Source organism: Ovis aries, chromosome 1 (genome assembly GCF_016772045.2).
Source record: "Ovis aries strain OAR_USU_Benz2616 breed Rambouillet chromosome 1, ARS-UI_Ramb_v3.0, whole genome shotgun sequence".
NCBI lineage: Eukaryota > Metazoa > Chordata > Mammalia > Artiodactyla > Bovidae > Ovis > Ovis aries.
The window spans coordinates 265,938,667-265,963,407 of record NC_056054.1 but is presented as its reverse complement, the minus strand read 5'-3'; the positions used below and the strand labels follow the sequence as shown (position 1 = coordinate 265,963,407).

The 24,741-nt window shown below is 57.9% G+C and overlaps 1 protein-coding gene across 3 annotated transcripts in view; it reads right to left on the bottom strand.

Moving 5' to 3' along the window:
- The window catches only part of COL18A1 (collagen type XVIII alpha 1 chain), a 91,988-nt gene that overhangs the window by 58,392 nt on the left and 8,855 nt on the right, over window positions 1-24,741 (bottom strand). Inside the window, exon 3 of one of the 3 annotated variants that reach the window (XM_042237849.1) lies at window positions 16,233-16,313. The exons of the other annotated variants lie outside the window; for them this stretch is intronic. Within the exon in view, the coding sequence (XP_042093783.1) occupies window positions 16,233-16,254 (22 nt within the window). The 5' untranslated portion in view covers window positions 16,255-16,313. The remainder of the gene's footprint in view (window positions 1-16,232; window positions 16,314-24,741) is intronic. 3 annotated transcript variants of the gene reach the window in all.

The window sequence follows — 24,741 nt, the reverse complement described above, 5'->3', positions numbered from 1 at the left end:
GAACAGGCACCTTCCCAAAGGGACCACCCAACAACCACCAAACACTGACGCCCTCCCAGCTCCCAGTTCCCAGCTCCTGGTGGAAGGCCACGTGGAGGACACGCGCATGCCTGTACAGGGCACGCCCCGAAGCCGGAATCTAAAGATGAGGAAGCAGCTGGACAACTCAGACAGGGTGTCACAGGACAGTGGCCAGACTGTCCAGAAACATCCGTGTCAGGAAAGCGAGGTGGGAGGGACCATCCAGGGTGAGAGAGTGAGGAGCCACGGCCACCAAGGGCCACGTGGCGCCTCGATGTGCCCAGGCCCCCGAGCAGAGACAGGAGCCAGCTTCATAAAGGATGTCACTGGGACCTGGAGGGCCCTGTGAGTACGGCCTGCTCGTCAGAGAACAGGCGGACAGGTGTGATGCCCCCGCTGCAGGAGACACACTCGGGAAGGCCAGGCAACAGGTTGGGATGTGGCGCTCACAGCAACGAAATGAGCGTGTGCACCTGCACGGGGGTGTGAGTGTGGACACACACGTGGACGCGTGTGAGTGGTGTGTGTGGCCCTGCAAGACACATGGACAGGCCTGGGGAAGAAGGGGAACCATGGTGAAGGGCGCACGTGAGCAGACTCCGCACAGTCCTTCTGATTTTTCTGCAGGTTTGCAACGTTCCCACAAGAGAAGTTCACAGGGAGAGCAGAGCTCACCTCCTGTGTCCACCTGGAGCACTCTCTCCACTGCCTGTCTCTGGAAATGCATCTGGCTCAGCAGAGGGGGGTCAGACCTGCTTTCCAGGCACATCCCACCCCTGCGGCCACACGTGGGAGTTACCCTGCCAAGCCTTCAAACCCCTCTAGCAGGTTGCCTACCAGCTGGAAGCAGTTCTCAGCTTCCCTAAGCACCCAGCAGGCGACACCACCACCAATTTCCCTTAATTGACATCATTTATGTTCAGTTTCCAGGTAACCCTAGTGGTAAGAGAATCTACCTGCAATCCAGGAGACATGGGTTCAATCCCTGGGTTGGAAGATGCCCTGGAGGAGGAAACGGCAGCCCACTCCAGTATTCTTACCCTTACAATCCCATGGACAGAGGAGCCTGGTGGCTTCAGTCCATGGGGTCACACAGAGTCGGACAGGACTTAGTACATTCACTTCAGTCAAAAGGAGGAACAATGAAGTGTCCCCAACTGCCGATGGTCACACTGGCGGTCCATCCACACAGCGGAGTGTGGTTCAGTCATGAAAAGAAGGAGGGCCTGACACACACCGCAACACAGATGATGCTTGAACACATGACATCCAGTGAAAAGCCACACACAAAGGTCACATAAAGACTCCACTTACATGAAATAGAGTAGGGAAATCTATAGACCCTGATGCTGAGAAAGATTGAGGGCAGAAGAAGGGGATGACAGAGGATGAGATGGTTGGATGGCATCCCTGACTCGATGGACCTGAGTTTGAGCAAACTCCGGGAGATGGTGAAGGACAGGCAAGCCTGGTGTGCTGCAGTCCATGGGGTTGCAAAGAGTCGGACACGATTTAGAGACTAAACAACCACATAGAAGGTAAACCAGTAGATTAGTGGTTGGTTAGGGCTGGGGTGACAGCTAAAAGGTTTCTTTTTTTTTTTTTTACTGAAATATAGTTGATGTGCGATATTCTGTAAGTTCCAGGCGTACAATATAGTGATTCACAACTCTGAAAGGTTAGGCTTCATTCGTGGTTATTATAAACCCCATGTTGCTTATTTTATACCTAATAGCGCGTAACTTAACCCCAGCCCCTATCTGGCCCTTTCCCTCTCCCCACTGGTGGCCACTGGCTTGTTCCCTGAATCTTCCCTCTCCCCACTGGTGACCACTGGCTTGTTCTCTGAATCTGTGATCCTGCTGCTTTTCCGTCATTTTCATTGGCTGCATCTTTTAGATTCCACATATATGTGCTATGCTTCCCTCGCGGCTCAGACGGTAAAGCATATGCCTGTTACGCAGGACACCAGGGTTCAGTCCCTGGGCTGGGAAGATCTCCTGGAGAAGGGCATGGCAAGACACTCCAGTATTCTTGCCTGGAGAATCTTATGGACAGAGGAGCCTGGCGGGCTACAGTCCAGGGGGTCACAAACAGTCGGACACGACCAACACTTTCACTATATGTGGTAATCGCACGATACAATGGTATTTTAGTGGTATAAGTCTTTTTCTGTCTGACGTATTTCACTCGGCATAATGCCCTCCAAGTCTATCCATGATGTTTTAAGTGGCAAAATCAAGGCTTGTTTTTGAAAAGATAGAAATGTTCTGAAGTTACGAACATCTTTGAACTAAAACCTTCTGAATCATACCCTTTAAGTCAGTGAATTTATGACATGTGAATTATGGCTCAGCAGAGCTGTTTAAAAAAAGAGTGAAGGGAGCCTGTCACAGTTGTCAAACCACACAACCCTGACACTATTTAATTTGCATTTATTTGATGGTTCCTGAGATTGATGTTTTGAATACAGTCAATGAAAATATTTCTCTCCTTTATAAATTCCTGTGCACTTTTACTCATTTTTAAGAGAGTATTTAATCTTAAAAAAAAAAAAACAGTCAATGGTTGTCTTTGCTACTAATGATGTTTTTCAAGCTTACCACAAGCCTCTTTCACAAAACCCAGGTTCCTACTTTTAATGAGTTCCATCTGTGCCTGGGGGGGGGCCTCTCTGGGCCTGGGTGCCTGGCAGGTCCACAGAGCTGCCAGTTCTTAGTTCCGCCAGCTCAAGGCTGAAATTCACGCCTGTGCTTCGTTCTGCACAAGGCACGTCGACCAACATCACAGCCATCCTGCATCTCGTCAGGAGCCCTGGGAAGGGGGTGGGCCGACCCCAGAGGGGACAGGGGACAAGGACTCTCCGGCTCAGGGCCCAATGTGTACCCATGTCCCTGTGCCCCTGTGCTCCACCTCAGAGGACATTGTCCTTCATTCAACAAACACTCCTTGAGCTCCTCCTATGGGCCCAACCTGCTCTGGGCGCTGGAGACGTGTCAGCCTCGGGCAGGAAGAATCAACCACAGAGAGGACACGAACCAACTGGACAGCAAGGGGTGCACGGGGTGAGTGCCCAGACAGGATGTGGGGCAGAGGGAGGGCACCTGGCGGGGATGGAGAACCCAGCAGCGTCCCCCACACTCGGACACCAAGTCCTGTGCAGTGACCTGGCCTCCCCTGTGGAAGGATCAGATAGCTGCTCGGCCACCCGGGTGGGACAAGCAGGTCCTGCGCCAGTGGGGAGGATGGTCCCCTTTCCTGGAGTCTTAAGGTCAACCAAGCCAGTGTCACCACGAGACCTGGGTCCTTTGGCAGTTGTGGATGCCTTCAGTGTCTGCGGTTCCAGGGTCACGTCCATGACACCCACGACAGGGCACCAGGGGTCTAGTGTTTCAAATAAAGGCCCTTGACCCAGGAAGTTAATATTTGACTAGTATTTCCACCGAAGGTCACATTGCTGCACCATCCTTCGGCGACAGGGACAGCAGGGAGTTCTGAGCAAGGACTTGTCGCCATCCCACCCCAACAGGCACAGGGCAGCCTCAGCTCCTTGCCATGACCTTCTAGAACCCATGAGAACATGCTGGGGGACAGGAGGCCTTGGAACTGAGAGCTGGGCTCCCATGGGTGGGGGCCACAGCGGGGGTGAGGGGCAGAGAGAACGCAGAGGACCAGCAGGGACCTTAAAGCGGCAAGCTGCCTGATTAGTTTTTAAGGGCCTGACGGTTGCTCATTAACTGGATTTTTCACGGCCGACTGGAGGGCAGGCTCTCGTGGCCAGGTTCCCACGGCGGGGGGATGCGCCAGGGAGCAGCCGCCAGCTCGGTCAGCCCCTATCTGTGACCGCTCCGGTCAGGGTCAGGCCGCGCTCTGGGACGTGCAGCCCGGCCGGTCAAGGCCGGAGCCCCCTACCCCAGTGCCTACAGCCGCCCTTGTAACTTCATGTCCACAGGCACCTCCTGGATGGCAAGCCCCTCGCCCCTTTCTCAGAGCCAAGCCCTCGGGGAGGAAGAGAAGCAGAGTGCAGGAGGTGGGGGGTGGCGGAGCAGCTGTCTGCCACTGGAGGGTGTGCCGTGAACATGACCTTATTAGGAAGAGGTTATGCATGTGAAATTAAGGATCTCAAGACAAACTGGGTCCCAGATCAACAAGGAGGGTCCTCAACAAGAGACACGGCACAGGGAGCAGCCCGTGGAGATGGACGGGAGTGAGAGAGACGACCACCAGCCAGGACGCCCGGAGTCCTGGGAGCTGGATAAGCCAGGAGGGCCCTCCCGAACCCCAGAGGCAGCGCCACCCCTGCCCTCAGACTTCCGGCTCAGAGAGAAGAGATTTTGGTTGTTTTAGGCCCCACAGTATGTGGTCATTTTCAAAGGCTGCCCCATGAGACCCCCAGGGTCACCAAGGACAGGTGGGAGCAGTGAGGGAGGGCAGGGGCCGGCAGCAAGCCCACCCAGAATCAGGGCTTTCCCTGCGGCCAGGGCTGCAGCCTGTGACCTGCCCGCCCGCCCCCGGGGCTGGGCTCGCGTCTGTGGTAGAGGCAGCCCCTGGCCAGGCCCACTGGGTCCCGACCATCCACACAAAGCTGAAACCCACAGGGCAGAGGGAAGGCTGGGGGTCGGCACCACCTGCCCCCACCTTCACCTAGTTAACCCTTGGCCAGGAGGGGACAAGGACAAATCTGGTCACAGCTGTCCATGCAGGCTGCCCAGCACCTGACCAAGCTCAAGGTGCTATAGTCACCCCTCCCAGGAGGCAGCCTCCAGTCATCACCCACCCACGTCACAGGAACGACCTCACCTATGGGGACGTCGGCCAGCCCGGGGTCAGGATGATGGGGTTGGGAAGCAGAGAGTGTGTGAGCCCATCAGGCTCCAGGTCCTGCCAGGGAGGGCTCCACGCAGACAGGACCCGGAGAGAGAGGTCAGCCCTAGTCCAGAGCGGGGACCCCACCCAGTGCCTTGCACAGGCCACCAACTTGGAGTTCCGCTCCACAGGCTGAGGTCAGAAGGGGATGTCACAGCCCCTGACCCCACAGCATCTGCTGGGAGAGTGCAGTCAAGTGCCCCAGAGTCCAGCAAGCCAGAACTTAAGTTGATGCTAGAACAGTCACGAAACAGCTGGTTTGGGTCCTGCTTCCTGCCCTTTCAGGGCCGGGGGGACACAGGCGAGTGAAGGACCAGGTCGGGCCATAGCTCTCAAGGCAGGTGTCCAGACACCTCGTCCACCTGGCTCCAACTTTTCCTTCTGGCTAAATTCACAGCTGGAGCCATAAATCCCTTCTCAGACTCATTCCTACCGACCGCCCCTCAAACCACCCCTGCACAGGCTCTGTGCAGATGAGTTGCCCCCCAAGCCCTGAGCCATGCTTCCCCCACAAGCCCAGAACTGTCCCAAGTGGCAGTAACTGCTGGAAGATCACCCTGCCCTGTAAATAGGCTTGTGCATAGAAGACATCTGGGTCTGTGAGCACAGGGCTGTCATGTGGGGCACCAGCCGCCAGAGGGAGCCACGGACCCAAGGATGGGAGACAGTAGTGGTGGACCCAGAAAGTTCACCTTGGGGGATCATTATAAAGAATAAATGTGTTGCATGTGTTGTGATGGACACAGGTCCAGAAAGCATCCACTCCCATCCACAGCCCTAACTTATCACCCCTCGACCGACGCTCAGTGACTGAACGTTGGGGTTCCCCAGGCCGGCCGGCACACCAGCCCGCCCAGAGAACTGGGTCCCTGTGGCTGCTCTCACGCTGCTAAACTTATGCCTGCCAGGAAGCACGTCCCCAAAATGAGGTCACAGGCTCAGAGACAAGCCCCCAGAATTTAGGTAACGGTGAGGGTCAAGTCGGGATCCACTGCCGGCCCTGCGTGGGGTGTAGGCAGGAGGTGAAGTATCTTCACGTGGGAGGACATGTGAGGCCAGAGGGAGGGGCAGGCAGAGTTGCACACCCCCACCCCCACCAGACACACACATGCCGCTCCCCAAACCTGTAACATGGTAGGGAACTCGGATGCAGGCTGCTGGTCAGCTGACTTTAAAAAAGAGACGACCCTGGCTTATCCGGACAGGCCCACTGTGCTCCCAAGGGCCCTTACGTGGGGAAGAGCCACAAACCAGAGAGACGGTGTCACGAGAAGGACTGAACTGGGGCCCAGAGAGAGAGTCAAAGGAGATGCTGGAAAGAGGATTCTCCCAGGGGCCCCTGGAAGGACCAGCCCTGCCCACACCAGTCCAGAGAGAACCATGTCAGACTTCTGACTTCCACGACGCAGAGAAAATACCTCTGTGTTACTCTATGGCAGGCACCCTGTGGTCACTGGTCACAGGGGCCCCTGGACCTCCCTCCACTCTGCATCTCCTGAGGGGCCCACACCTGTGGCCCTGGCACTGCATCTTCACGTTTAGGGGCCCCTTCCTCCATCCGGCCCAGCACGTTCATGTTTGGGGGTGCAAGCGCCTTTTGTTATGGGGCGCTGGCATCCTCCCGACCCAGCTCTGCAAACACCTCTCTGGTTTGTCCACCCATCTCTGGTTCGCCCATCCATCTCTGGTTCGCCCCTCCATCTCTCGCTCTTGGCTGAGGGGCCTTTTCAGCCCCCTGACTGTGAGACCACCAACGTGTCCTGAATGACAGCCTGATGTTTGCGGTTTCACTCCAGGACCTTCAGATCATTGCTTCTCAAACCACCAGCCACGACCCGCTTTCCCCGACCAGTCGTGGCCAACACTTTGTAACACAGAGTGAAAATGTCCCAGTGGTGCTCCACACGGGGACTGTCGCTTTCTGTGCTTGGTGCCCTGTCCCCAAGCCGCCCAGGAGCCCTGGGCCACCACGAGCGGGGCATCTGAGCCACCTTCTTCTGGCTGCATGGACAGACATGCCCCGCCGGCCAGCAAGCAAACCGCCACTTCCAGAGAACGACCACGGAGGAGCTGGCAGGGCCATGCAGGGCCGAGTGCAGGGGCCTCGGTCAGGCTGAAGGCCACAGCCTTCCTCCCCTTCCTGGGGAAGAGCTGCCTCCAAAGCAGCCCCACAGGAGAGCAGAGCCCTGGGCTGCGGCTGGCGGGGCTGTGGAGGGTTGGAGCAGAGAAAGGAGGGGTCGGCCAAAAGGGCAGGATGGGCAGTCGGTGCGGCCAACCCCACAGCAGCGGCACCCCATGAGCCAGCTCCCGGAGCTCCTACCCAAGGCACGTGTGCGTAGGTGACACAAGCCCCACCTCCAGAACGTGGGCAGCTGGACCGGCCCAAACCTGGGAGGGGACGTTCCTTCTCTGTCTGGCGTCCCTGGGGGACAGCCGCATCCTGGCTGAGCCTGGCAGCAAGCTGCATCCACCGCCCCAGTCCAGCCTGCATCCAGCAAAGGCAACCTTCCCAATTAACAGTCCCTCTTGTTCCAGATGGAAGTTGAAAATGGAAATTTCACTCAACTCTAAACTACAAGAAATGTGGTCTGTGGGAAGTTATACAGTGAACATGGATTCCTCTGAGGACGGTCTGTGTCCCTGGGCGCCAGGCACAGCCCCACCCACACCCTTTCCCCATCATGTGGGTATCCACCCTCCAGGGGTGCCAGGCACAGCCCCACTCACACCCTGTCCCCCCCATCACATGGGCATCCTGCTTCAGGGGCATCGGGCACAGCCCTGCCTATGTCCTGCCCCCCGTCATGCGGGCATCCCCCTCCAGGTGGCTAGACGGGTCCAGGATGAGGTGGCTGCTTCTGGGCTGCGTCCTGCTGGAGAGTGAAGGCCCCGCTTCACCCTGAGGGGTCACCTCTCCAGGCAGGGCCCCACTCACGCAGCCCAAGGAAGTCAACCTACAGTTAAATCAGTGTCAGCGATGAGATGACAGACTGCATGGGCGGCACTGCCAGTCTGACTGGAGATAATGCCCTCTGAAATGCTCTTGCTCAGAGAACACCCATCTGCGAGGTTTACAGAGCACCCCCAGAAGAAGGGATGGGGCTCCAACACGTGCGGTGTGGACCCAGCTGCCCAGGCCGCCAGGCCCGCTGCTCCCATGAGATGGGCAACAGGAGGGATGCCCACAGGTGATGGAAGGGGTGCGGGTTCACACGCACACGCCCACCAGAGGGGACCACGTGTCATCACGACCCCCAGAGCCCCAGCCCCTGCCACACACGACCCCCACGCCCCATGGGAGCCTCCTCAGTGGTGTCAGCCCCTCCCATTGGCCCCAGCGTGGGACCACCTCCTCATTCCCACCTGCATCCTGCAAGCCCCGCTAATGCCCCTCCCCAAGTCGGCCAGTCTGTCCCTCGGCCACAGCCTGGACAGAGCTTCAGGGCTCACCCTGTAGCTGCCTGAGCCTCAGGCCACACTGGGCTCCCTCTGCCAGGATGCGTAGCAACCGCCTCCAGTGCTCACCAAGTCCAGGGACACCTTTTCTGGATGGTTCTGGGGCACAGCTGACTGCCAGGCCCTGGTCCTCCACACCCACCCTGACCACCTGGCCACCTGGCCAGCCCGACCACCTGACGACCTGGCCACCTGACCAGCCCCACCACCTGGCCACCTGGCCAGCCCGTCCACCTGATCACCTGGCCAGCCCGACCATCTGACCACCTGGCCAGCCCGACCACCTGATCACCTGGCCAGCCCAACCACCTGATCACCTGGCCAGCCCGACCACCTGGCCACCTGACGACCTGGCCACCTGACCAGCCTGACCACCTGGCCAGCCCAACCACCTGACCACCTGGCCAGCCCGACCACCTGGCCACCCTGACCACCTGGCCACCTGGTCAGCCTGACCACCTGGCCACCTGACCACATGGCCACTCTGACCACCTGGCCACCCTGACCACTCTGACCACCTGGCCAGCCTGACCACCTGATCACCTGGCCACCTAACCGCATGGCCACCCTGACCACTCTGACCACCTGGCTAGCCTGACCACCTGGCCACCTGGCCACCTGACCATGGACCAAACTGCTCCCTCTGAAGGCCAGACCAGGGCCCAGGGCACAAGGAGGTGTGTCCCCTCCAGTTGCGCTCCTGCTCCAATGACCACACCTGCGTCTGCGCCCCCAGCCATGCACTCACAACACCCATACCTGTTCGGGCTCCCACTGTGTGAGCATGAGCTTCCCCCGCACCTTGTGCCACTGGGGAAGCAGGGGGCGGGGGCAGGGGGTTTCAGGTACAGAGGGCAGACGCGTGGGGTGTCCAGAGCTAGGCTCCACTGAGTGCTTCCCCAGAAAACCACCAAGGAGCCAAGCCCTCTGGGTTCCCATGCGCTCACCGTGGGGCTGGGGTTGCAGAGGCTGGCACCTGACCCCCAGCTGCCCATGTCTCAGCCTCACAGCCCCTCCGTGGCCCAAGGCACAGGGCAGGCACACGGCCAGTCGCTATGTAAAGAAACAAGCAGAGAACGGGACCTGCGCGCCTTAAAACTTACCCCAACATGACCCCTGAGGGAACAGGAGGCCATGGAGGCCTAGGGAAGGGATCTCCTTGCAGGTTTGTTAGCTTGAAACCAGCCCTGATGCCTGCAATGGCCGGGAGAGCCTCTAGGCCGTCTGAGGCCCTCCCACCTCCAGGAGCAGCTGTGGCCCCAGCAGTGCCGGGGCAAGGCTGTCCACCGAGCCTCCATCTCCCTCAGAACACAGACCGCCCCATTAGCACACCTGGCAGGTAGCGACAACCTAGTCTCTTAAAGCCTGTTCACCATGTACCTACGAAAATATATATTTTAAATTTTAAAAGATCGAACAAAATGTTCCCTCCTGTCAGCCGATTTTCCTCCTGACGTCTGAGCAAGTTCAGCACGTTTCTGTCTCCCTGCTCTTCTACAATATTCAGAGGGTCAAAAGAATCAGACATTAAACAAGACTGTGTGACCCCTTTTAAAACGAAACCACTGTTATTTTCTTTGGCTAAACCGTTAAGGCAAGTTTCAAAGAGGATTAACATCTGCACAGCCCGCTGTTTGTCTCCAGGGCCTTTCTGGCGTGTTCTCATTCGGCCATCACAGGAGGGGCCCAGGGTGCCCTGCAGGGGGGCATTTCTGGGCCCACAGCGACATACTGGACATCACTCTGGAAGTTAGGCAGGCGGCCAAGCGGTCAGTCTGATTTGTGCAGCTTCACCAAGAGGGGAGCGAGCCATGGGCAGGGGTGGACGAGACTGTGCCCTTCCCAGAGGGCACCTCGAGTGGGTCCCACATCACGTCTTTGCAGCGTGGAGCCGCCAGGGGTGTGGGAGAGGGGTCTTGTTCTGGTGACCTGCTCCAGGGCCACTCGAGGTGGATGGAACAGCGGAGACTGGAAACACCGCGAGCACAGCAGAGCCCAGGCCTTGGGGAGAGCTCTGCTGGGCTCAGAAATGCACCCAGCACAACTGCTGGGGCCTTGAAACACCACCATCCTCCGCGGGGCAGCGGGAACCGCATCAGAAAGAGCCTCCCCCGCCCCCACCCCTCCGACTGGGGTGGCCCCGCCCACCTGCCGGGGCGGGGGCGGGAGCAGGGCAAGGGGCGGGGACTGCGGCTCCCTCCCTGCTCTCAGGCGCTCCGCGGAGGTGTCTGGAAACGCCCTTGGCTCCCTGAGAGCTCTGCTCTGGCTCAGGCCCCCTCCCAGGCTGCCTGACAGCCCCGATAAGCTGCTGTGCCTGGAATGTGACATTCCGGGGGCGTCAGGTCCCAGCCTGGCAAGAAACCACCTGGAAGACAAATGACCGGACGCCTGCTGGACACAAAGGTCCCCGCAGGTTACAGACGGTGGACCCGGTGGGCGTGGCCTCTCTACTCATTTCTGTCGGTTCCTTTCGATCCCAGCCTCAGGCCCCACGATGCCCGGCAGACTCCCATGCGGGGTGACCCTGTGGGGTGAACGTGCCTTGGAGCCTGCTGACTTGGGCTTCCCGACCAGCCGGTTCCGGCTGACCAGGCCCTGCATGAAAGGGCCAGGCCGGAGGTCCCTGCCAGAAGAGTCTGTGGCCATAACAAATCTCTCCATGTGGCCTCTGCCTAGATATCAAAGCAAATACACCGCGAACCACGAGACCCGAGACCCGAGGCCAGGACCAGCCGCCTCCGCATTCCTCAGCTTCCATCTGCCTTTGTAACCAGACCGAGGGTCACCAGGAGCGACCCCCGAGTCAGCCCTGGGCGGGCCCAGCCCCCATTCTGCAGTCTGCACAGGCCAGGTGTCTCAGGAGACCCGGGCACCCCACCTAGAACCCCCTCCCGGCACCCAGGCAGATGGCTGAGGCCTCCCATTTCTGCCACATTAATCACTTCGAGCTGCCTGCCCTGGGGCGGGGATGAGGAACCGAAACAGGGAAGGGACCTTCCTCCTGCTCGGGACTGTAGCTGGGACCCCCCCACACACAGAGGGTCCTGGTACCAGTAGGGATGCAGCCCCCACACCCCCACCTCATGGTCACCACACTGCTGGCCCCGCACTAGTGTAGAAGCCTCAGGCAGGGCAGCAGCAGCCCTTCCTCGGGACCAGGCTGCAATCGGCTGGGGTCGGGGCAGCCAGGTGGGTGCATGTGTTGATGGGCTCCGGGGAGGTTGGGGGGGGCAGTCGAGGTCACATAGTGGCCGTCACATAGCTCATGAAGGATGCTGAGGGAGCATCTTCGAGATGCTGGTAACGGGGTGGCAGAGATGCGGGTGATGGGGAAGTGGAGATGTGGGTGACAGGGAAGCAAAGACGCGGGTGATGGGGAAGCAGGGATATAAGTGACGGAGAGGCAGAGATGTGGGTGATGGACACCCACAGCATATCTGGCTGCAAGAAGGACCCCGCCGTAGACAGTGATGGAACAGCTTGAGTGACCTCGGCCCAAGGCACACTGGGCTCCACACCCCTCCCCTCCCTGCTCTCAGATGCTTCACCACAGATGTGGGATCTGCTCATCTGCTCCAAGCTTGAAGCAGGATGATGCCTCCAGCCGCTCCAGGGGCCGCGGGGGTCAGGGGGAACATAGGGGACCCGGAACAAAGGCTCCCAGATGCTGCTGCAGCACTTGGGGCTCGCCATGGTGCGCATAGCTAAAGGATGAATGAATGGATGGGGGATCCTGTGGGAAAGGATCTCTCCACAGGGAGAGGAGAGGCTCTCACCCAGGCTGCCCCGTGCGCTGGGGAGCCCCTCCTAACCTTTCCTTCTACCCTGCCCGGAGCAGCGACTGTCCTGCCACCCACCCACACTTATGTAAGCCCGATGGTGGTGAGAAGAGAACAGGGACCCTCCACCCTCACCGATTCTCAGGAGGCCTGGTGTGGTGTTCACACACGTTCCTAAGGGACTCACAAGAGGAGGTTCCCAGACTGAACTTGGGAAAAGCACAGTCCTGAGTCTGGAATCCCGAGTCCAGAGATGGCTCAGTTACACAAGATGATGTTGTAAATGTGAAAGGACCTGCACCGAAGTGTTATTAGCCATAAAAGAAACCCCACAAAGCAGTGACCCATGACAACACAGATGAGCATGGAAAGCATAGTTCTCAGTGAGAGAAGCCAGACACAGAAGGACACACACTAGGCTCCACCCACGTAAAACGTCCAGAGCAGGGAGTCCTGACGCAAGGAGCAGACACACTGGGGCCAGGCGCTGGGTCGGGGTGGGGTTTCCACAAGGAGAATGCTCTCCAGCTGCACGGCCAGTGGTTGTGCAACGGAGTGAATGTACTAAACGTCCTGAGTTGTTCACCGTGAAAGGATTAGTTTTATGCTGTGAATGAGTGAAAGTTAATAAAAGTTAAAATGATGAAAAAGTTAAGGACCGTGTTCTCCAGCCTACAGAGGACAGAACATATGACACCACGTCCTGGAATCTCCTGATCTAAGTCCCGGGCCCGGCCTGGCCAGGGATCAGCGCCTGCACGTGGTAGGACAGGGGGCGGCCCACCTTCCCCAGTCCGCTTAGCCCTTGTCTAGGTGGCCACCCCGTCACACAGCACATTCACAGCCCTGGCCTCACTCACCCACAGGCTCCTGAAGCCCTGAGGGCACAGCGCACTGAGAGGCACCCTTGAGGCTCCTGGGGAGACCAGAGGGAGGCAGTCAGGAAGGCTGCATGGGGGAGGTGGCGTGGGCACATCTACCCACCCTGGCTCTGACCCAGGAAACCTGGAATCCTCTGCCTCCCAGGACGATGCCAGGAAGCAGCCTTCTCCATGGAGAGGCTGGGGCCCTGGAGGCCTGGGGGCCTTGAGTCACTGCACCTCATTGCTCAGCCATGAGCTCACCATCCAGGTGCCAGCCTGCGCTTGGAGGCCGCACCCACTCTGCCTCCCCATCAGCCCCACGGCACCCAGCCCCGAGCCACGAGCTGGGCACAGACAAGCCAGGGCCCATGTGTCTGCAGATGGAGGTCAGAATACAGATTCTAGTGGGACTCAGGCCACTCAGACCTCACCGTCCAGTTAAGGGCTGGTGCAATACGTGAGCAGCTCCACCCAGACATGTCTGGCTCGGTTCTGACATGCAGGCAAGCAGGTGAGGTCATGCTGGGTGGGCACAGGGCAAGGAGGGGCCTTCCCAGAGAAGGCAGGGCTCTTACCAAGCAGTGTCCCAGAGGCATGGGCACAGTGGGAGTCTGGGGTCTGGGCAGACAAGGCAGTTCACTCTGGGGAGCAAAGAGTCTTGGGGCTGCCATGAGTGAGGGGCCTCACACCTGCCTTCTGGGGTCCATGCCCAGAAGGCATGGGCAGGAGGGGGCTCCAGGCCTGGTATATCTGAGCACATTGGGCACACACAGGAAGGAGAGGGACGGGCTAGGAGGGCATTCTGATGTGAAAGGTTCAGTGAGATGGAGACAGATGAGAAGAAACATCAAAACAACAAGCTCAGCTATCCCCACTCAGGGCCACAAATGGTCATGTGGCATCCAGGAGGTCAGCAGACCTGGTCCTACAAATGCTCCATCTGGAAAACCCTGGTTTAGCACGCAAACACATATACACAAGCACATGCACCCACACGCTCCTACATGCACGCACATGAACACATGCACACACATGTACGCACGTACTTGTATATACACGTGTGATTGTGCATACACCTACATGCACACTACACACTTGTGCACACACACCTGCAATATATCATGGACCTACACACACACATGCACACAAGCACCTTCATGCACACACACATGCACCCACATGGAACATGCACACACGTACACACTTGTACACATGTGCCCACATATACATGTGTGTGCGCACACATACACCCACACACGTGCCTTACACATGCGTACACACCTACACAGGTGTTCACACAGGCATGTGCACACATGCACAGGGATACATGGACACATCCACATACAAATTACACACCTGCATCTGCACACACACTTGCGTGTGCACATACACATGTGCACACATGTACACACAAGCACATATACACATAAACAATGGAATGGGAAAGACTAGAGGTCTCGTCAGGAAAATCAGAGATACCAAGGGAACACTTCATGCAAAGATGGACACAATAAAGGACAGAAATGGTATGGACCTAACAGAAGAAGATATTAAAAAGAAGTGGCAAGAATACATAGAAGAGCTATACAAAAAATATCTTCATGACCCAGATAACCATGATGGTGTGTTCATTCACCTAGAGCCAGACATCCTGGAATGTGAAGTTAAGTGGGCCTTAGGAAGCATCACTGCAAACAAAGCTAGTGGAAGGGATGGAATTCCAGTTGAGCTATTTCAAATCCTGAAAGATGATGCTGTGAAAGTGCTGCACTCAATATGCCAGCAAATTTGGAAAACTCAGCAGTGGCCACAGGACTGGAAAAGGTCAGTTTTCATTCCAATCCCAAAGAAAGGCAATGCCAAAGAATGTTCAAATTACTGCACAGTTGTACTCATCTCACATGCTAGCAAAGTAATGCTCAAAATTCTCCAAGCCAAGCTTCAACAGTATGTGAACTGTGAACTTCCAGATGTTCAAGCTGGATTTAGGAAAGGCAGAGGAACCAGAGATCAAATTGCCCACATCCGTTGAATCATTGAAAAAGCAAGAGAGTTCCAGAAAGACATCTATTTCTGCTTTATTGACTATGCCAAAGCCATAGACTGTGTGGATCAGAGCAAACTGTGGAAAATTCTGAGAGATGGGAATACCAGACCACCTGACTGCTTCCTGAGAAATCTGTATGCAGATCAGGAAACAACAGTTAAAACTGGACATGGAAAACAGACTGGTTCCAAATTGGGAAAAGGAGTACATCAAGGCTGCATATTGTCACCATGCTTATTTAACTTATACGAAGAGTACATCATGAGAAACGCTGGGCTGGAAGAAGCACAAGCTGGAATCAAGATTGCCGGGAGAAATATCAATAACCTCAGATATGCAGATGACACCACCCTTATGGCAGAAAGTGAAGAACTAAAGAGCCTCTTGATGAAAGTGAAAGTGGAGAGTGAAAAAGTTGGCTTAAAACTCAACATTCAGAAAACTAAGATCATGGCATCTGATACCATCATTTCATGGTAAGTAGATGGGGAAACAGTGAGAGACTTTATTTTGGCGGGTTCCAAAATCACTGCAGATGGTGACTGCAGCTATGAAATTAAAAGATGCTTGCTCCTTGGAAGGAAAGCTATGACCAACCTAGACAGCATATTTAATAAGGAGAGACATTACTTTGCCAACAAAGTTCCGTCTAGTCCAAGCTATGGTTTTTCCAGTAGTCATGAATGTATGTGAGAGTGGGACTATAAAGAAAGCTGAGCATTGAAGAATGGATGCTTTTGAACTGTGGTGTTGGAGAGGACTCTTGAGAGTCCCTTGGACTGCAAGGAGATCCAACCAGTCCATCCTAAAGGAGATCAGTCCTGGGTGTTCTTTGGAAGGACTGATGCTGAAGCTGAAACTCCAGTACTTTGGCCACCTGATGCGAAGAACTGACTCATTCTAAAAGACCCTGATGCTGGCAAAGATTGAAATCTGGAGAAGAGGATGACAGAGGATGAGATGGTTGGATGGCATCACCAACTCAATGGACATGAGTTTGGGTAAACTCCAGGAGTTGGTGATGGACAAGGAGGCCTGGTGTGCTGCAGTCCACAGAATCAGACACGACTGAGTGACTGAACTGAACTGAACTGATGCACCCACATGTACCTACATATATGTATGCATACATGTACACACACACTTGTGTACACAAATGCACATGCATGCATATACATACACATGCACACATGTACTCACAGTCTTTGAAAACAGGTCTCATGAAATGAAGGTTGCTCTCCTATTCAGAGACAGTCGGACAGCAAAATGGGAGATGCCCACCTGCTCCAAGAAAGCATGTGTTCAGTGACCGTCACACCATCCTACGTCTGCTCAGCCCAAGCTTCTTGCATGGCGCCAGGCAGCTCCTTCCACCACCAGGGATTGTGAATGAGTCTCTGCAACTCCCAGGCTCTGAAGTTCTCCCACCCCCGCCTGAATGGCAGTCCTGGCGTCACTGAACACTGTGCGGAGGCCAGCAGAGAGGAACCCTGAGCACATGTCTGCAGGGGGACAGGACAAGCCAGGGAAGAAGAGGCCAGGACCCAGGAATCTGAGGTCAAACCGGAAATCTGATGCTGAGGCTGAAAGTCCAGCACTTTGGCCAGGGGTGCCAGAGTCTCCACTGAAGGGACATCATCTCTGTGGCCGGCAGAGGCAGGGACTTCTCTCTGCCAAGCAGCCCCGCTCAGGGCCCCTCCGTGTGTCAGGCATCAGAGCACAGGAAGGACCCTGACAGAAGAGACATGAGGATTAGAAAGTGAGATACTGCAGGCAGGGCCAGGATCACGTGCCGACTGGGAGACCTGGAAGAAGGCCTCAGGCCAACCATCACAGGTTTCAAAATCCTTCCTGGAAGTGGCAGTAAGACTGAAGCACCCAGCTGCAGCCTCGGCACCTGGGGCATCTCAGGCTTGTCATCACTGTCTTAGTCTCTACGGGCGCTGCTGGGGCCCGCCCGCCAGCCCAGCCCAGGCCACTGCCTGGGGCTGCAGGCCCTGCCCAGGAATGGACGCGGCAAGCTGGGCAGTGTCCCACGTCCTGTAGACCCTGCTGTGACACCCGGGTTTTTAGGGGGCTTTAGAGGGTGGAGCAGTAATCTGAGACCCTCAAGGGACCGCCCAGGGCCATACTGAACTAGGTCACCGGGCAGGAAGGGGTGGACAGCCTTGGGCCCCATCAGACCTGTAGGAAACTGGGAGTCCCTGAGCAGTTGGTCCCACAGAGGAAGCTATGGGCAAAGGACATGCCCTGTCCTTCAAAACTGCACAGGAATGAGGCCACGAGCCACCTGTGCTCTGAACTGAGGGCTTGGTCCACACCTTGGACGGGGTCCCGGGAGCTGACGTCAGAGACGGGCCCACTTCTTCCTCCCAAGTCCTCTCGGCCAGAGCAGCTCGAGACACAGAGGTTGCGGCCCCTCCCTCCAAGTGGCCCTCTCTGCAGGACACTCCAGGCCAGCGTAGCGCCAGCCCTGGGCAGTCCCCACCCTGTGGCGTCCCCTGAACCTCCCAGCTCCGCAGCTGTCCACACAGAGCTGGGTATCAGACGTATCTACCTGCAGCCCGCCCACCTCCCCACCCACTCCGGGGCTTCCTGGTGAGAGGGATCGTGTGTCCATTCCGAAAGTCCAATGTGTGCTCTGTGTGCGCTCCCCGCCAGTCCATAGCCCAGGCCCACTGTACAGAAGGCGCCCAGTAACATGGTCCTACTCCTCAGCTGCTGTGGTGCTGGGCACTCCCCACCCAACACGTGCTACTGTGTGACCACGGGCGTCATATCAGGTGCCAGGCAGGGAGGCAGCCAGCCCAGGACCTTGAGCCGGACGCTCTCCCAACCCCACGGCACCCAGCACTGGCCCCTCATGGGCGGCCCAGCTCCCCCAGACCCAGCCCAGTATGTTAGACCGTTCCGGCCAGATGGCAGCTGAATGGCCAGTCGGCCATTGGCTCCCTGGTCACATACACCCTGGAGGAAGCTCCTCTGTCCACCGTCCCAAGGTGGACACCTCTCGCCTACTATCCACCTTAGATTCCCAAACCAGACGTGGGGCAGGAACATCTGGGCTGAGGGAGCTGGGTATGTCCAGTCACTGCCCAGGGGGACAGAGTCACAGAGCCTGGTCCCCAGATGGCCAAGGCTCTGGCCCCACCTGGAGACCCCAGGCCACGGGGAAAGGCACCTCCCAGGGCTGTGACAATACACCTGAGGTAATAACAAAGTCATACTTCCGGAGATGAGGAGCGGTTCGGGGGCCCTGCATGTTCATACTGAGGAGCTTGGCTCTGCTTTGGCCCCACCGCAGGGCTGGGACGAGACACCCACACAGCAGTGAGGGCTGCCCCGGGCTGACCCTACGAGACCAGGACCCACAGGAGGGGCCAACTGTCATCCAGTGAGGCCGGTGGCCCAGGGCGGTCTGCAGACTTGACTGCCCACCTAGAAGCATACAGGACAGACGACGGCTCGTCAAGGTGCCCCCTCCCCCAGACTCCAAGGCCAACGAACCCCATCTCCCAGCTTGGTTTGCCCTGAGGATGAGGAAGAGGCAGCAGTGATGACTGGCCCCTAAAACCTCTCAAACTACCTAGAAACTGCCCTCCAGCCTGGAGGCGTCTGCCCCCCATCCTCACCTTCCCCAGGGACGGTGCCCCTGCTTCCAGGCAGAGGGAGCCCATGAGCCTCATGCCCACGACACCATCTGAGTCCTCCTGGCACCGCTTGGCCTCAGTCTGCTGATGACGTCACAGGTGTGGGCGAGACCCCTCAAGCCTGGGGGTGCAGGAGCCCCTCTGCGTCTCCAATAACTGTCCAACAAAGCCACCCCCACCCCCAGCCCTATGAACTGAACCACCCAGACCTGAGGCATGGCCGACCATGCACTCTGGCCAAATTCATGAGCTCTGGTTCTCATGAAAGCCTCAGAAGTCCATCCAAGCATTCAGGAAGCTTCTGTGAGCCCAGCTGTGTGCCAGGCATATTACCCTCAGGTGCCCTGGGGGAGGACAGCAGCCCAGGGCACTGATGCCTGGGACACCAAGCACAGCGAAGGTCAGTGGCCGGAGTGGAGGTGCGGGGGCCGGGTCCAGGGGTAGGCAAGTCTGTCAGATAGGGAAAGGGCAGAAGGAGAAGCAGGTGGAAGCTCAAGGTGGGTGTCAAACAGGAGGGGGTCCCCGGGGGCATCCCAGCGCCCCTTGAGCCACTATCCACCCTCTCCTTCCCAGGCAACAGGGAGGCTGATGTGGAGGCAGGGGTGGGGCCCAGAGCGGGCCTATAGCCTCTCTCCTCCAGGTGGGTGCTGGGTTAGGGAGAGCAGGCCAGCCAAACCAGCCCAGGAACCCCTGCCTGGCTCCCCAGGTCCCAGACTCCAGCCCCAAATGGCTCTTCCCAGGACAGGCAAAAGAAGTCCCGGGGAAGGTGATGAGGGGCCACCTGTCTCCCCAGGACGAGGGCCACGATGGCAGCTGCAGAGCTCAGAGGAAGCTGAGTGCCAGGGTGGAGAGGTGCCTGTGGGTAGCAAGGAGGGTGTGTGAGGAGCCGACCCCAGGGTGTGAGTGCTACTCGGATAAACCTCAGGGTGAGCCTGTGTGAATGTGCGCCGGACTCCACGGTGCCCACCCCTGTGGGTATGAGAGTCATAGCTGCTCAGGAATCCCAAAGGCTGGTCACCCCAGACCTGGGGTCCTCGGGGGCTGAGGTCCCTTGCACGGAGCTCTCGCTCCTCCAGTACAAGCAGGTCCCCAGCGTGCAGTGCCCAGATCTTAGTGGCGCCCTCTCCCAACCCCAGCGCCTGCCAGTCACTGCCCAGTTGTGGGGGCTCCGTGTCAGGAAGGCACCACATGCATGTGGCTGAATTTAACACATGAACCTTGTTCGGCTCGGAGCAAAGACGCCACCTGCCAATCCTCCCCCTGCAGTGAACCCAGCCCTTTTTGACCCCATGGGCAGCAACTGCAGGACCCACCAGACAGACAGGACAGTTCCTAATCAAATGAAATCGAAGCAAGTCAGGTGGTGGAGAATCCAGCATCTCACCACCAGGAATGGAGGGTCTGGTGGGTCAGGAAGGAGGGTGAGCCAGGTGGCGTGTGCTCAGGAACCTGCACTCCACTGTCTCCCCCGCCCCCCTGGGCTGCATCAGGGCCCACGTGATGGAGCAGGATTGGATGTCACCTGCCTGGGGCCCCAAAAAGACAGGAGGAGAGCCTGGCTGCCAGCATGGAACTCTGCTCTGCAGAGAGGGAGTCTGGACTCTTCCTTACTCAGCACAGCCTCGCTGCTCTACACACACTGGACTCCACTCCCTGGGTGCGCCTCCCTCCTCCTCCCCTCCGACCGCTGCTGACCCTGCGGTGGGACCACTACTGCTCAGCCCACTCACTGTCACTCCTGGGATCAGAGGCCCAGGTGGTCTCTGAACATGGGCCACCAGTCTCTTCACAAGGGGCAGTAAGTGCCGAGCAGAGGGTTGCCAATTTCAGCAAGAACAAAATATAAAACTGCAAACACTTCCGGGGACAAAGTCCACTCTCACCCAGAGCCCTGTGCCTGCCCGTCTGTCTGCAGGAGCCCAGAGTGTGCTGAGCGGGACCCGCACAGGCAGCAGCTAAGCCGGATACAGAGTCGGCAGCAGTGTAGACGCGCTGGAGAACCCACTGGGAGCCACAGAGAGGGGCTGGCTTTCGAGTGTGGGCATGGGGTTGGGGGGACGCTGAGGAGCACAGGGGGGCCATCGGCAGCCCTGACCCTCTGGGTGAAACACAGGGATGTGTAGCGGGACACGGAACCCGGCCCGGGGTTAGCGACCACACTGGCCGCACATGCTGCCTACAGAGCCCCTGGGTCCAGAGCCTTGGAGCTTCTCTCTGGAGTCCTGCACCCCTGGCTCCTGGCAGCCTGAAGACAGCTGGCTCCACAGCTTCCCCTGCCCACACCCACCACTGGCCCTGAAGGTTCCAGAGAGCGCGAGGACTGGGAACCATCTTGCCGGGCCACAGGAATGCCATCCCAGCTGGCCGTAATAATCCTGTTGCCAGGATACAGGTGAGGAAGAAACGCATGGTGCTGGATTAGCGTCTAGACGGTGTGTGACCTTTCTCCTCTTTCTCTAGAAATGGGGACCCAAATCGCAGTGTCACGAGCTGATAGCTTGGATAAAGGAGGACACTGCTTGCGGTGCCCCGTGGGGACATTCCTGCGGCAAGAGGGCCATCGTACCTGCCCAGGCAGCGAGCGCCAGCCCAGGGCGGAGCCAGCCACAGGCCACACACAAAGGGGCTTTCATCCGAGGGGCCCCTCACGTCCTCAGTTAGCAATGAGCGAGCTCGGAGGCAGAGAGGACATAAATCGGGAAGGAGAAATTCCTGTGCTTGCCGCAGATGAAGCCGATGTGGTCTGCAGCCAGGCAGAGCCCCACGGCCATTGTGGGTGTCCCCACAACTCAGGGTCAGCCACCAGGCCCAGGAATGGCACAGGCCATAAGGCGACCCCTCAGCCTATCCCTGGGGGCATGCAGACCGGGGTGGAGATGGCACGACTTCACCTTGGCGGAGGCAATCACAACTTAGGTTTGGGACCGTTCACCCCACAGCCAGCATGTGCTCTTCCCAACACGCACACCCACGTCCGGGGAGCCGGAGCTCACAAAAGGGCAGAGTTGGCCCGCTGACCACTGAGAAGGAGCAGGTGGGCGGCAGGAGGGAAGGACTGATGGCCCAGACCCCTCGGCACAGGGGCGGTCAGACCAGGACCCAGAGCTGTGAGCCACAGGGCAGCAAGGACACCCAGGAAAGAGGTCACAGGGACCCCAGGCCCCGGACATGGACAGGCATGGTGGGCCATCCAGGGGCCAGTTAACAGGCACAGGGAAAAGGTGGGCAGCCCCACGACTCGGGCAGTCACAGAGAATAACCATCGCTGCTGATACCACAATGTCCACTCAGGACCCCATGGCACAGGGGGGTCTCTGCAGACCCCACCCGCATCTCCACGCCTGGGGTTCCCAGAAGCTCAGGCCTGGTGCTGCCCTTTAGGACGTAGCTCCAACACGCATGTTCTGAGCCAGGAAAATGGGAGACACTCCTCATCACTCAGACCTTTAGAAAAAGCACATGACAGCACAAGGGCTGTTCTTGTGAAGAAAAGGGCAAAGATCAAATCAGACTCCTCCAAACACCTGCGCTCAGAGTGAGACGACGCCCCGGAAGCACTTGTCATCCGGAATGTTCCCAAGGGATGCTGGCGTGTAACTGGGTAAACGGCGGGAAAGCAGGGTGGGGTGAGGGCTTTAGAGCCACCCAGTGTCTGGCTCAGCCACTTCATTCCTTCTGGGGCCACCAACTGAACGGACGTGAGTTTGAGCAAACTCCAGGAGATGGCGAAGAACCAGGAGAGCTGGCCTGCTGCAGTCGCGGGGTCATAGAGAGTGGGACACGAGCGAGTGACGGGGCAACTACCCCGTGTCTAGTAACTAGCTAGGATCCAAAATCCAGTTCAGCCTGCACTGAGCGGGGTCTTCAGCGGGGACTGAACAGACCAGGGTGATCAGGCTGCTGTGGACAACGCTGCCGCCCAAGGCTCTGGATTCTGGAATCTGGGCAGAGGAGTGTGCCTGCCCCCCCTCCTTCGTCCCATGGCCCGGAGGAGGCGGGGAGTCGGGGGCTACTGCACAGCCTCCCCGCAGAGCCCCCTGAGGTCCCTGCCAGGAAGTGACCTTCAGGCTGGGCCAGCCCTGGCTGCTCCCGAGGTGGCTGGCAGAGGGCCTGGTGGGGGTTGGTCCACTTCTGGAAGTCAGGGGACAAGAAGGGGACCAAACCATGCCCTGGGCCCAGCGCCCAGCCCCTCTTGGCTACCTGCCACTATCGCTCTCCGCCCAGAAGACATAAAACCAGGCTTGCCGGAGTCAGGCCGACCTCTCGGCCACACACCCTGCCTGACATCTCTGCTCTGCTGAGTGCTTGAGCTCTCAGAGAGGTCCCTGTGCCAGAGGAGAGGGTACAACACCCTCAAAGACAGCATTTACACGGCAGGGGCCCACCTCGCAGACTGGCCAGTGTGGCTGTTTTCATAAGTGAAGCAAGTCCGGCCCCCAGCTCCCACTGGCCCTTGAGTCTCTCAGCATCCAGATAACTGAAGGTCCACCCAGCACCCGGATAACTGAAGGCCCATCTTGGATAGCTGAAGGTCCACTCAGCACCCGAGATGGCTGGAAACAGACAAGACTGGTCCATTCGACGAGCTCTGAGTACTGTCCACTTGCTCAACAGCGGGTCAGCTTTTCTTTATAAAAATCTTCAATGTGCCAGGGTGCCGGGCAGAACTGGCACTTTTGGGGGAATGTGCTTTTGTGCCATTTGCCTCATTCTCCAAAAACAGAACAAAGCGGGTCGCTGTCTGACCTCGTGGAGGATAACACCCAGCCCCGCCCTGTGAGGGCCCAGCCAGTCAAGAGTCCCAAGGCAGCACCCCACACACAGTCCCTTTGCTCACAGGCCCATCCAGGCATTCTCGAGTGTTCTGCCGTCCTCCCTGGCCACGGTCATCTGCCCCCTGTCCACCACCTCCCCCCATGTTCAGGCTTCCATCACCAGTCAGAGCCCAGCCCAGCATATCGGAGCCCCTGGTGCCACAGGGGTCACGCAAGGTCACTCTGGGGCTCGAACCCTGAGAGGCCCCTGGGACGGGCCCGTCTAACCTCTCCACAGAGAGCCGCAGCCCAGGGTGCAGGACACACAGGCCAGAGAGTGGACCGTCGGGACTCAGGGTCAGCAAGGAGACTCCAGGGCCCCCTCAGGGCGTGGGGGGCATCCCAAGGTCTTCGAATGTATTAAAGTTTCCACGCCGACAGGAAGAATCACCTTACAAATGATAGGATTGCCATCACCACAACTCCATCCCTTTCGGTGACCCAGCCACGCACTGGACATAGTCGTGTGGCTGCTGGAGCAAATGACCACACATCGGGGGCTTAAAACCACACGAGCTGCGCTCCTACAGTTCTGGAGCCCAGAGGTCTAAGACCCAGGTAGGCACAACCATGCTCCTTCCCGGGGGCCCCTTGGTCCAGGATCTGTAAGAGACTGTGCACTTGGGCTCACAGCCCCTTCCTGCATCCTCCCATCTCTCTCTCGACCTCTGTCTCCATCACGTCGCCCTGTTCTGATCTGGCCCTCGGCCTTCCCCATCCCTTCTCAGGACCTAGGATTACACATAGGACCACCCTGATAATCCAGGGTAATCTCTGCAGCTCAGGAGCCTTAATGCCATCCAGAGTTGTTCTCACCACATAAGGCAGCGCTCACAGTCCTGTGGATGCTGACACAGATGTCTTGGGGCTGAGGCTCAGCGGACCATGTGCCACGGGAAGTAAAAGTTTAAATGAGGGGAGTGCTTGTCTAGGTTCCTAAGTTTGGACAAGTTGGGTGTTTGGACAGTGAGCTCCCTGTCTGGTGGTGGGGGTGAGGGGGTGTGATATCATCTGGGGAGCAGACTGACTGGCAGCTGGCTCTCCCGCAGGCCTCCAGTTTCTGTACCCAGAAGGGCCGTCTGTCCACACAAGCCAGGTCAGAGTCGGCAGGGAGAACAGCCCAAGTGTGTTAAGAGGTCAGATTTCCCCACAATGGCAGTAAAGGCTGTGTAGGAATGGGTGGTGTCCATTCTCAATTATTCTCACAATATGATGTTATGAAGGATCGGCAGAGCATTGCAGATT